Source organism: Papaver somniferum, chromosome 1, assembly GCF_003573695.1.
Source record: "Papaver somniferum cultivar HN1 chromosome 1, ASM357369v1, whole genome shotgun sequence".
In the NCBI taxonomy this organism is placed as follows: Eukaryota; Viridiplantae; Streptophyta; class Magnoliopsida; order Ranunculales; family Papaveraceae; genus Papaver; species Papaver somniferum.
The window spans coordinates 148,371,437-148,385,141 of record NC_039358.1 but is presented as its reverse complement, the minus strand read 5'-3'; the positions used below and the strand labels follow the sequence as shown (position 1 = coordinate 148,385,141).

The window sequence follows — 13,705 nt, the reverse complement described above, 5'->3', positions numbered from 1 at the left end:
TTTGGAAACCAAATAATTTTTTGTATCGCGTGATGCGGTATTCTTTGAAAACAAATTTCCTTACACGGTTGTTTCTTTGGATAACAATGAAGATAATAATAATGAAGTTGGGGTGGATAACTGGTTGTCTGCAGAACAGTCAGGTCTGTGGGTCTGTCAGCAGCTTCACGAGACAAATTTGTCTCATCTACCGATTCTCTACAAAATGGACAGGATGTGTCCACTGAAGAGTTATCTAATGTGTCAGGTAGGGGGAGCAATTTAGTCTATGATGATTCACAAAGAGTATCATGTGGGGATTCAAATGAGACGCAGATGGCAAGTAGGTAATCACACAAGCTATCATGTGGGAAAAAGTCACAGAACGTGACAAGAGAATCTCCAGTTGGACTTTTACCAAACGTGAATAAGTCACGGATGACAACACTGAAAGGCGAGTTTTCGATTGGCGAAAATGCTATGTATACACCGGATTTCATACCCCAAAAATCTTACCCCCTATGTGTCAACTTTTTATTTGCTCACTCTTAAAGAGGACCCCCTATTTTTCTATGGTGGGGTAGGGTGAGGATGAAATCTGTGGTGAGTATGGATGACACATAGGGGTGCAGAAAGTTGGGGTATAAAGGTGGTGTATACCTAGCAGCTTTGTTCAATTGGTGTAGAGATTTCCGTTTCAAACGTTGACCTCCAGTCTGACGACTCACATAATGCGTCAGGTACTGTTTCAGAATTTTTTGTTTCATCTGAGGGCAATACACAAGACGTGTCAGTTGGCAATTCACCTGGCAGTTTGTTACCGGAAGATTTACTACCTGCTGCAGAAAATCATACATCCATAAGTGATATTTATGACGCGACTGTTAGGCGAAGTACTCGTTATTATGTTTGTAATACTATCGAAGCAATAGACCCTAGCTCCTCCACTCCTCACTCTTCAACTTCCCCAGGCACGCCTTATTCCATAACTAACTATGTGTCTTGTGCAAATTTTTCGGCTAATCATACTCGTTTTTTGGCGGTGATTACTACTCTTAAAGAACCTACTAGCTATGCTGAAGTTGTTCGTCTTCCCGTTTGGCGTGTATCTATGTCCAAGGAAATTAGTACTTTTGGCAAGAATGACACGTTATATGTTACTGATCTTCCCCCAGGGAAGAAGGCTATTGGTTGTAAATGGGTTTACAAAATTAAATATAATTATGATGGTACTGTCGAGCGGTATAAGGCTCGCTTGGTTGTCCTTGGAAATAGACGGGTGGAAGGAGTGGATTATCATGAAACATTTGCTCCCGTAGCTAAAATGGTTTCAGTTAGAACATTTTAGCAGTCGCAGTTACTCGTGATTGAGAGTTACATCAAATGGATGTTCACAATGCTTTTCTACATGGGGATCTTGATGAGGAAGTATATATGCAACTTCCTCTAGGATATTCGACTAATTTTCCGGGTAAAGTGTGTCGACTCCATAAATATTTGTATGGTCTTCGTTAAGCTCCTCGTAATTGGTTTGCAAAGCTTGCAGGTGCTCTTAAGATTTTTGGATTTGTGTTGTCTTATGCTGATTATTCTCTATTTACCCTGCGACGAGGTGAGAACTCTATTAATGTACTTGTCTAGGTGGATGATTTGATCATTGTTGGAAACAATTTCGCTGTTATTTCTGCTTTTAAAGCATATATAAGCCGTTGTTTTCATATGAAATATTTGGGTATTCTCAAGTATTTTCTTGGTATTGAAATATCTAGAGGAACTGATGGTTTGTTTTTATCTCAACGGAAATACACCTTGGATATTATGTCCGAGACTGGGCTTCTTGGAGCCAAACCAGCTTCTTCACCCATTGATCAACATCATTGTTTAGCTTTTGATGATGGACCCCTGTATTCAGATTCATCCCAGTATTGTCGGCTTATTGGACGTTTGATTTATTTGACCATTACGCGTCCTGAATTATGTTACTCGGTGCATGTACTAGCTCAGTTTATGCAGTCTCCTCGGGTATCTCATTGGGAAGCTGCTCTCCGAGTTCTTCGTTATATAAAGGGCCATCCTGGTCAGGGGATTATTTTACGCAAGGATAGTGCTCTTCAACTTACTGCTTATTGTGACTCTGATTGGGCCTCTTGTCCACTTAGTCGTCGTTCGCTTACTGGTTACTTTATCTTTTTGGGAGGCTCACCTATATCTTGGAAGACAAAGAAGCAACATACAATATCTTGTTCTTCTGCTGAGGCCGAGTACCGTTCCATGGCTCATACTTGTAGTGAGCTCACATGACTAAGGGCATTATTGGAATCTCTAGGTGTGATTCACTCTCAGCCTATGCGCCTTTACTGTGATAGTCAATCCGCACTTCATATTGCTGCTAATCCTGTTTTTCATGAACGCACCAAACATATTGAGATTGATTGTCATTATGTACGCGATCAAATTCAGTCCGGTGTTATTGTTACTTCTCATGTTCGCACAACCGCTCAGCTTGCAGACATTTTCGCTAAAGCTCTTAAACGTCCTTAGTTTGAGCTGCTTCTTCGCAAGTTGGGCATTCGTGATCTCCATGCTCCAACTTGAGGGGGAGTATTAGGAGATATGCATACTTGTACATATATTGTATATATGGTTAGGAACTATGTTAGTTAGGAAAGATATTATTTTTGGTGTAAATTGGTTTTTGTCTTTCTTCCTATTTAGTGTTAGAGAAATCGTTTGTAACATCAAGCTTTTCAATAATAAGAAAACTTCGATCATTCTCTACCTTGTGGTTTCACCTATGCAAACTCTGTTGAAACTTGGATTACCTCAGTTTGTTTGGTTTGAATCTCTCCTGATGTTTTTACAAAAAGGAAATAGATAAAACTTATCTTATTCACTAATTATCATCCATTTCAACTATGAAATAGAAATACTAGAAAGCGAATATAAATAGTGTTATTGAATTTTATAAAATTCTCAAATATATTTTTATCTAGGGTGCAATTGGGTAATTGATGCATCATTGACAGTATACTGTTCTTCATCGACAGTATCACCAAAAGACGTAGATGTTTCACCTTTCTTTTTCACAAAATACGTAGGTGGTGATGTGGGTAATTGGAGACTAACTGAGAAGTTGGTGAGCTTTTGAATGATGGCTGCCATTGTAGGTCTATCTGCCATATCTTCTTGAACACATAATAATGCTATGTGGATACATCTCATCACTTCCCCTCTCGAATGATTCTCCTTCAGTGTTGGATCTAACAGTTCTAAAGCCGTCCCTTTCTTCCACAATGCCCATGCCTGTAAGAATTTCTCATTTCTCTCATCCAGCTTATTGAGCAGATATATATAAGCAAAAGAGTAGTTATGAATGGGGATTAATTATACTTACATAAGTTAGAAGGTCGTCGACGCCTTTTGATTCGTGGAAAGAGTTGATCCTCTTTCCGCTAAGAATCTCTAGGACTAACACTCCGAAGCTAAAGACATCTGATTTGACTGAGAAGTGCCCTCGCATTGCATATTCTGGAGCCATATATCCACTGCAGATATGCAAGTTTTAATATGTACTAGTATTTCAAAACAACCCGTTGCTTTACGGTTTGAAATACAAAAACTTACTATGTTCCCATAATTCTTTTTGTACTAGCTTGAAGTTGATCAAACTTGAACATCCTAGCCATGCCAAAATCTGCAATTTTTGGCTCCATATCCGCATCTAATAATACATTGCTAGGCTTGAGATCTCGATGAATAATCCTAAGTCGCGAATCTTCATGGAGATATAAAAGACCTCTAGAGATTCCTTCTATAATCTTGTATCGTCTTTCCCAATCTAACCGTTTACGTTTGACCGGATCTGCACATTCACATATACAGACCAAATTGTATTTTAAAATCACGCACCAGCAGTTCTCTTCTAGTATTAGAAATGGAAAAACCGAACTATGATTACTCTTTCCTGAGAAAGAGATTAGTTGGAGCCAAACCGAATATGAATTGATCGAGGCTTGCATTTGGCATGAACTCGTAAATGAGTAGTTTTTCTTCCAACTGTAAACAGAAGCCAAGAAGTCTAACAAGATTCCTGTGTTGAAGTTTTACTACCAAAAGCACCTCATTCTTGAATTCTTCTTCTCCTTGACCTGAACTGCTAGAAAGCCTTTTCACTGCTATTTCTTGCCCACTTGGAAGTGCACCCTGCTCAGGACATTAAAACAACTTACCATAACCAAGTATATATATAGTCTAACAAAATAACTGTTGTCAATGGTAATGTACTTAATTGCATATAGTACCTTGTAAACAGAACCAAAACCACCTTGGCCTAGTTTATTAGCCTCCGAAAAGTTGTTTGTTGCAGCTTTAATCGTGGTGAAATTAAATTGCAAGGACTCAGCTGTTGCCATATCATCCACATCTTCATCAAACAAAAAACATGGGTACATTACATATTGTAACTCATTACTTGAACCCACTGAAATTGAGTAGAATTGTAAACGTACCATCCATAATATTCTCTGCTATCCATCTTCTTAAGCAGATTAAGTAATGTCCATTTGTAGCAGTAGTTAATTGCATTCGGATAATGGTTGTCATTATAATTGCTATAACAACTACACTAATCACTATAGCGATAGTAATCATTGATGATGTCTTTATCTTTCCTGCAACATGAAATTCAGTGTTGAAAACTCTTAAGCAAGGCAAAATAAAAAGACTGGACTCCCTCCATTTTTGGAAAAAGAGTTACTATCACTTTTCCAATTTGGCCTAGTTTTAAGCTAGCTATCCAATGAACAGCTTTCATGTGTTCCACTATCGAATAAGTGACTATAAGAGTCATCCAAGAAGAAAAAAGTTATATCCAGATTTTCTCTTCAATTCTGACCTCCCCAAAAGAAGAAGAAGACACCTCTCTTGAGCTCACAATTTTGGGGAGTATCAAATTATTTTAGCACGGCGTTGTGGTCTTCTTGTATAGTGTGCAGCACAATATAGGAGTACATTTTTGCTTTCCGAAGTATTCTTGGGGATTGAAGAAACTAAAAGTTATTAAAACTGCCAATATTTTTTGAACTACACGATAACAGATGCAACAAGAAGGAGACCTAATGCAGACTTGGCCTAATATGTTCTAGTCATCATATCTAGGGGCCAGAAGGTTTCATTATCTATTCTCCACCTGACTTTTACATACAAATAGACGTAGTATGCTAAATTTCAGATTGTGCATAGCCATGTTTAAAGTTCGGAACTTAAAGACCCCTGCCCCGGTGTTTGTGTCTGAAAGAGTGCGAAATATCCTTCGACTACAGGCAAATTATATATGATCAATTTGAGATCAAGTACATACTATGCAATTAGATCAACTTGATACTCACCCTCAACTGACATTCTGGAAAATCTGAAATTACTGCACAAAAAAAAAAAATCTTTTTAAGGATAAGAATGGCGTACTCTTTGCAGGTTTAGTCATTGTCGTGTTGTTTGAAGAATATGGTGTTAGAGATGGAGCTGGTTTTTCAGTGGTACTAGGCACGTCAATATGGATGAAATCGTCACTCTGATACCGAAGATAGCAACTAGGTCGCATAATTTCTCCATTTCTCTTCCCATAACAATCTACCCCCGCATCAACCTTAATCTTTTCAAGACATGTTCTGCAACTCTTTGGTGTTATAACTGAATCACATTGTATTAACCCGTAGATTTTATCTCCATCAGATGCCGAAAAATTTCTTTTCCCGGTAGCAAATAACCAAGTCCGACCAGCACCTGCACCTGAACCTGAACCAGAATCATGACCAGTAACAAGCGTGGCTTTTCTTGAAAGATCTTCAACCAAACCGACTAATGCTTTAGTAAACTGATGTGGGTTAGAAAGGTTGTTGTTCAACTCGTTGTTCACGATCAGTGTATAGGATGGTTCGTCTTCCATGATTTCGAAGAATGATCTATTAGCGTACCTTAACGTGCATCTATGATACCATATAATGGCTTCATAAGAATTAGGACACAATAATGCAAGCTCATTAAAACCTGGTCGAACACAACTTTGTTGGCATGTATTTGTATCAATATTTTTTCTACATTGGTAAGACCCGTAAACTGTATCAGGTGTTTCACCGACAGTCGCGTTGTTGTATCCGTTGTTGATTGTAATAGAACTGGATAGTGTAAAGAGAAGACTGTTGAGATTGGTTTGATATGTAGTTGTTGGAACGTAATTACCACCTAAACAGTAGTGATAAAGATACGCTGATTCTGCTGTTCTAAGTAACCCACCAAATAAATGTATGGAGAAGCAGAAGAAGCTGAGTAGATCATGAAAGAAATTTCTACCCAGCATTCTTCTTTTTCTTTCGATCCTCAATTTCGTTGGTAAAAGGATACACTTGAAATGACTTACATGATAAATGAATGTAATATAGAATCAGTTGATACGGGATTCGACTTTCAATGAACACAATCTTAGTTCTCTATCCCAAGAACGGTGCTTACGTGCATGGAAGGTGGCATTGTAATACCAGATTCTTGAGCAATGCACAAGCTCGAACTCAACAAATATTAAGGGATATCCTCAGATGTATGAGTATTTGCTAACCTTGGATATTCTGAGGTAGAACTATGTAAAACTGGAATCAAACACTTAAAGCAGTTAAAATTTTGTTCTGTTACTTTTTTGGCTCTTTAGTCCTCTAGTCATATACTCGTGTAGTTTTAGTTTTGAGTCTGAGGTTTAACCTCTTTTTGGATTAAAACTTCATTGCTTGTAATTTTCCAACAAAAGTAATGTTAGTATGGAGCATTATTAGTTTATTACCAAAGACGCGGTTTTGACTTCTGGGGTTTCAATTGAGACCTGACTTATTGCGCAGCCAAGTACCAGACAGCAATAGATATTCCCCAAAGCTTGTGTGGAGAGAATGTTATTGTATGCCAAACCTCCAACATAGGCACGCACTTGAATGCACGCAGTTAAGCTCAAGTGGCATCTAAAGATATACTATTAAGTTTGGGACAGTTTTCGTAATTGATGTGCGGATGCATATTTACGTATGCCCGAGAAAATTGTCTTTTAACCTAGGACCTGTGTGTGGCCATAGATTTTCGATGGCCTTGAAATCTAAAAACAAATTTTAGGGATTAGTGCTGTGCTGTGGTGTTTAGAAATAGGACAAGCCTCGAATTTGAAACACCATTTGGACAGGAATAACAGGATACCATAATTTTTTTAGCCAATTGCAGAGGAGATATAAGCTAAGACTTTGAGATATCCTTGAACTTGTGGGAGAGGAAAAAGTGAAAAATTGCTACTCCCTCCGTAGATGACATAATAGGATTTTAATAAAAATTAACAAATGCAGAGAGTAAAAAAATTTCACAATTATTCTAGACTTGTATTTAAGGTTTCTAGTTTTTAGATGTCTAGTTTTTTGTTCTTTACTTGAACAATTCAAAACAAAAAAATGTTAAAGGAGTATACAAAGAAGAGTATTGATTTTGTCCAAAAAATAGAACTACATGTATCTCCACAATCCTAACAAGATAAAGAAATAAATACAAGTATCTCCAAATGTCAGCATGAAAATCATAAGGTTAAGCGCAAGAATCACAATATGATAGTCATGACAGACTATGGTTTTGAATTTTAAAGTTGAATATAGGTCTACCCCAGGAAATCTAAGATTTCACTTTACGAATCAAATTAGCATGCATGAATGTGGTTACCATTACCAAAGAGGACACAAGATATTCCATTAATTTTATTGAACTAGAGGATATTCAATGCACCATGTGTGTATTTTGGTAACTATCTCTAAATTTGGTTCCTACGTTGTCTTTGATTCTAATTCTTCTATGTTATTTTAAATCTAATTTTTTTTATTATTGATGTTTTCAGTATGGAAATATTTTTAGATCTTTGGAGAGATTATAAATATTAAAAAAAAAACATCAAGCTACGGAAATTAATCTTTGCTCGATGTTCATTCTACCTTAATAAAATACCAACAGAATAACATAAAATAATCGAGATATAAGAATTTATGAAGGAGTTAAGATGTTGAACGATATTCTTTTGAAAATATGATATAAATATATATATATATATATGAAGGCTTAGACCTATTAAAGATATCAGTGTGATTGACCAGACTGTGCTACACCTTGAGCGGATCTGTCGTCCTCCTCATTATAGTCCTCCTAGAATCAATTGCATTTCGTCGGAATATATCCAGTCTTTTCACTTTAGTAGTCCTATGCATTGTCAGTACTATAGTCCCAATCACGGATACTAATAAAATCTTATAAGAAATGACCGGTTGGATTTGTCCAACCAAGAAAGACATTGAAAAGATTCTTTCTTTTCTTAACTTCTTAAGTGCTTAACTTCTTCCTTGGTCCCACCTTCGCCTAAAAGGAGGAGAGTCACGCCTTTCTTCGACCTTGAAACACATCCGAGCATTTTCCTAATAGTCATGAATGGTGGCTCCACTGGCTGACATCCAATCCAACCGCAATTTCTACTCTTTTATGAGAGGCATGGCTTGAAATATTAACTGATCACGAGGAAGATATAATTGAATCCAGCTTTGCTTAATGCTTTAATCAATAAGTCAGATACCTCCCCCTTTCAGTCGAGTCTCTTTGAGCCTCTCGCATACGCTCGAGTCTCTAAAGGTTTTATTCTTTCATACCTTAGTCACTTTTTTTACTAAGATTCTGCCAAGACCTTTACCTTTAGATATGTCATTTTTATTATATATGTCATTTCTATATTGAATCAGCAACCTACTAATAACCTAATACAAATGATATCCAGTTCAGAATGGTCCCCGTTTACCAGTTTCTTTTGGTCGGTCAGAGAGACCTGACCTTGTGCACCTACAAATCCAGTCTCTACAAATAGAGCGCCTCCTTCCAGAGATCCCAATGCTTCCAGACCTTCCATTTCAGAAAAATATTAACAGCAAGGTAGTGTGTTTCTACTTTTTTGCTTCTATTACTCTCTAACCTCTGTGTAAACACAATCACTCATCAAAAACCTTCTCTTTACTGGAAACCCAATTGGAATTTGAATATTGGTCCCATAACTGGGTTTAGTCGTCTTGATAATGAATCTACCCTCGTATAACTTAGATCAGGCCCTGAGTCGATCTACGTAACGAAAGGCGCTGGATATACTGGCTAATGGACTTATGAAAAGTGAATGGGCCTAACCAGTGAAGTTATGATGTATTTCACAGTAGGGAGAGATGATCAATCCTCGGGTCGGAGAGTTTTCTTCCAATAGATGGAAGGTCCTATCTTTGTCCTGGTACTTGCTCTGCAAGGAAAATATAAGCATACAGTACTCGATCGTATAGAACAGGCCTTCCCTCGTATGCAACCTATTATAGTCTAAAGGATATATATTCAGAATAAATTAGGCACTTCATATAGGGGTAAGGCTCACACCGACCTTTAGAGAAACTTCGCTAGAACTCAAGAAAATAGGGTCCAATGAAGTCTGATACACAATAGAGTGCTTTCGTGCCTTTTGTCTAAAAAAAGATCCTTTGATACCATTTTTGAATCGTCTTTCCATCTGTCGGATTCCTTTGCGGCTACCAATTCTCCCCAACCCAAGGATATGTAAAACTACTTCCTCCTCCAGTATTTGCATTTTCTGGATAGGATGGTAACTGATAAACATAGAAAGGGCTGAGCTATGACAATCATGAGGTGGGCTTGGAAGCAACCATCCTTTGAAGAAAGCGTAATAGCTCATTGGTCTTGCTCCATGGCACCAAAAATATATCGGGGCTCAAGTGATTCGACCAGGTCCCATTAATTGATCATAACGATATCGTGAAAATGCTGCACGGACCCATATATATAGGAACGGAAAGAGAATCACCTTGATCGAGAAGAATGTGGAAGTGCAAGAATGGCTGAATTTTCTCTACGACTGGAGCAACGACTACTAGTAGGTAGCGAAAGGTTTTTGATGAATGATTGTGTTTACACAGAGGTATAGAGAGTGATAGAAGCAAAAAATTAGAAACACACTACCATGGGGAACAAGCAACGGGATAAAGAGGATGAAAGGATCCATATGCCCCCGCATGGAGAGCTAGAAACCGACGATGTGCAACAACTGTTATAAGCAATCTGATCATATCTGTTTCTTCAGCTGTTGCAATCACACTGCTTAACTTGTTAAAATGGGTGCATTGCATTTTCAAAAGATTTATGTTGATCTAGCTTCCATTTCAATCTGTGTTGGACCGATCGATATACCAATAATCAAGTTTTCAGTCAACTAGTGGAATACATTGCATCGATACATCTGAGCGTTGAAAAAAGGTCGCGAAGCTTGTAGGAGTCAAAGGACAGAGCCCTTAACCGGAACATCCAATGCAAAGCGGACTTTCATTCCCTTGTTTCGTCGTGGCACACACCGCCCACAAGCACCCCCCTTCATCGTCTGGAAACATAGCTCTTTTAGGAAGTCAATAACGTTTCTTCCTTCTTCTAAATCCTATTCCCATGCTTTCCATTGGTTAACAACCTTTCGTAGCTAATTCATGTGGATGTTTATTTTCCGGGTTTCCCGCCTAAACAGAAGGCAGTTATCGATGTTATAAGTTTTTTTTGTAAGAAGTTATCTCGAGAAATTTACGAAGATAGATTTGGGTCTCAACAGAATAATCGATGCTTTACTACCTGTTTTCATCAAAGTCATGCTTAAAATTTTTGGCCTTTCAAAGAATTCCATTTGTCCCACATTTGAAAGAGGAAGCATAGATCCATAAGTGCTATGAGAGAGGATCTAAAATTAGTCATCATTGCTCTTCGGACGTGAAAGTTAGTGGAGGGGAAAGATCTCCAGAAATTCTTATCTTATTCCATTCCAGCGGCTCGACCAGTAACCAATGGCGAAAACTCAAAAAATCTATGGTTTCCCGGTAGAACCCCATTTAGCCCACTTTCTGGTCAGGTAATGGAATCAATCGTCCCTACCGTTGTAAAATAAGAGCACCTGGTTCTTCCCATTCACATGATCTCGATGTCATTTCTGCTGAGAGATAAATGGTTCCAACAGGAGACCCTTGGGAACTCATTCCCCTTCCTGCTCCTGTTCAAGTTCCCGTTCTCGTTCCAGTTCCTGCTACCGTTCCAGAGATTAAAGTAAGGCGGATATCTAATGATTTGGTGGATCAAAAGAGGCAAAAATATATACGAAACCAAAGCATAAGCTATATAATTTAAGGTAACATTGAAATTTGGAAAATACCCGAGGGTTCTAAAATCTTATTGGTTTATGGAGGTGATATAAGTTTTAAATGCTTTGAAAACTTCGTACTGCAAGCGCATGAAGTTATAGTTGTTTTGTGTGTTCGATAATTTTCATTAGTTTGTTGAATGTTCTACATTAGTTTTTGGGTCACAAGTAGTTATTATTAGTTTTTGTCTGTAATATTTTTTATTTTAATATAATTAATTTCAAAACATGGATCCAATTTATAATACTAATTCATAAGCTAAGCAAGGAGTGAAAAAAATAGTTTTTTTCTAATACATATCCCTTGATGCTAGTATTTAACGACAGGAAAAAAATTATTTTATGATATATGTCAATCACATATATCATATATAATATGTAGTATAACTCACATCATCTTATGTGCAGAATTGTCAATATCATATCCTATACATAATCGTGTAAGATTCAATTCTTTTAATTTGATAGGTCAATTGTCAATAATGAAACGAGAATACGATTTTGTGCAGGATGATGGGTTCAGATTGGATTGAATAGAATGTGATAATTAAATTTGAGGGGGTGATGTTTGTTATTGATTAGGCATATTTTCATGCGGGAGATGATCGTAAATGAAAAATACACTTACGACATACAAACATGGAATGGTGAATGAAAAAGAGGCAATGCCCCTCAGACCTTAAAGAAAGGGTACGTCAATATGAACTGGAGAGTTCGAGAACTAGTATGGGATGAACGTATGAAATGGAACGTCTTAGAGATGTGCCTGTAGGACTTCGACGAGATATCAAACGACATCTTTATTTATATCTAATTAAAAAGGTTTGTTGATTTAATTACTATTCTTTGAAAATATTTACTTTTTTCCAGGGAACCAAAAGAAGTGTTGTAGTGTCGTGACCATCGTCCTTATTTCTTTAGGCATAGGTCCTCACTTGCCATTTTTTCTTAACCATATTTAGGTACCTTTATTCCAGGAGCTGGATGATTTAGTCTTGCAGAACCACTACGACAGAGTTAACCCCTTTGTTTTCACCACAAATGAAACGGCAATACATTACACTCATCTTATCATAGTTATTTTATAAACGTCATTATGTCCTAACTCAAGTAAAAAACTTATCCGGGTATAACTGGCCCGACTCGACCCGAATTGCAATTGAACAAGGGATACAGTAAAATCATCTAGGATAAATAGGAAACTAAAAAAATAAAATAAACACCACAAATCACCGCCACCTTCACGATTTAAAATATTTGTAGAAGATTTTAAATATCAGCAAATCTAAGTGTTTATTGCTACAATCTTCTTTCTTTATCAAAAATAAAAATTGTTTTTTGATCTTGGTGTTGATTTAATAGGGTTCCCTGGTTGATTCATTGTGTAGTCTCCATGTGGTGGTAACTAGTAGTGGTTAGATCTCAAACGTAAATTCTTCTGCAGTTTGTCACAGTAGTGTATGCTTTCAATAACAGTGGTATTATTGTGTTATCTTCAACATAACTGTGGATGCAAATGTCGTTTATATCATTGGTACTTCATCAATCAGATCTCAAAATTAGATTCCTTCATATGGTAGTAAGATTTTATCATTCATCATGTCAATACTCAGATCTACCTAGCCCACTCACAAAATCACTTTCCTAAAATCGGTAGTTTTATTCTACCGTGATTGTAGCAGGAACAACGGGAAACTTTCCCACTATTTCAAATTCAAAAACACAGTCAATTCTGTCAAGCCGAAATATCGGTATGATATCAACCATTTATGAAATATAAAGATTTCTGTGACCCCCAAAACTTTTATAACCCTATTAGATACCTTACTGAAAGCATAAACCCTAAAGCACACAAGGTAGTCTGAAAAAACCTTTATCTTCTCAAAAACCATAGCTGTAAAATGTATTCACAAAGAAACAACCAAAAAGAGAATCTCAATTCTAGGATGCAATCTGCAAGTATTGGTGCTAACTCAATAAGACCAATAAGAAGAACTATGGCATTTTCTCAACTAGTTTTTGATGTTGCAGATGAATGCACCAATAGTTTGTTAGGTAAAATCATGTCCAAGAAGCCTCTGGATCATGATGATATGAAAAAAGAAATCAACAACCGCGGGAGAAGCTACAGTAGATATGAGATCATCACCAAAGGAACAAATCTTTGCGTTTTTCGATTCCAACATAAAGATAATTATGATGGTGTGCTTGCAAAAACTTTGGATATATTGGGTCGTCTGTTAGCTCTACAAAAGTATATCTCAGACATACCAATCAAGGACCATGTATTTAGTCATCAAATCTGGAGTTTCAAGTTAAGAAATCTAGCAAACATCATTCTGAATGAAAAATTAATTAATGAGATTTGTAAGGATATATGTACAAAAGTTGTGCCACATGGAAGGAAAAAATTACTTAGAGGCAGAGTTACTAATATTGTTTATGTTAAGG

The 13,705-nt window shown here is 37.0% G+C and overlaps 1 protein-coding gene across 1 annotated transcript; it reads right to left on the bottom strand.

The window, feature by feature from the left end:
• Positions 1–2,964: 2,964 nt before the first annotated feature.
• On the bottom strand, positions 2,965–6,334 carry LOC113351981 (putative receptor-like protein kinase At4g00960). The gene is made up of 7 exons (XM_026595875.1): positions 5,556–6,334; positions 4,528–4,711; positions 4,281–4,409; positions 3,972–4,182; positions 3,604–3,841; positions 3,374–3,524; positions 2,965–3,282 (listed from the first exon to the last, which is right to left on the bottom strand). The coding sequence occupies exons 1-7, from the start codon at positions 6,332–6,334 to the stop codon at positions 2,965–2,967; spliced, it is 2,010 nt and encodes a 669-aa protein (XP_026451660.1).
• Positions 6,335–13,705: the final 7,371 nt, after the last annotated feature.

Coding starts and splice junctions, on each gene's coding strand:
- LOC113351981 (XM_026595875.1), bottom strand. CDS start 6,334: ATGCTGGGTAGAAATTTCTTTCATGATCTACTCAGCTTCTTCTGCTTC. Junction 4,410..4,527: donor CTACAAATGGACATTACTTA/ATCTGCTTAAGA, acceptor TGTTTTTTGTTT/GATGAAGATGTGGATGATAT. Junction 3,842..3,971: donor CCTCGATCAATTCATATTCG/GTTTGGCTCCAA, acceptor GTGAATGTGCAG/ATCCGGTCAAACGTAAACGG.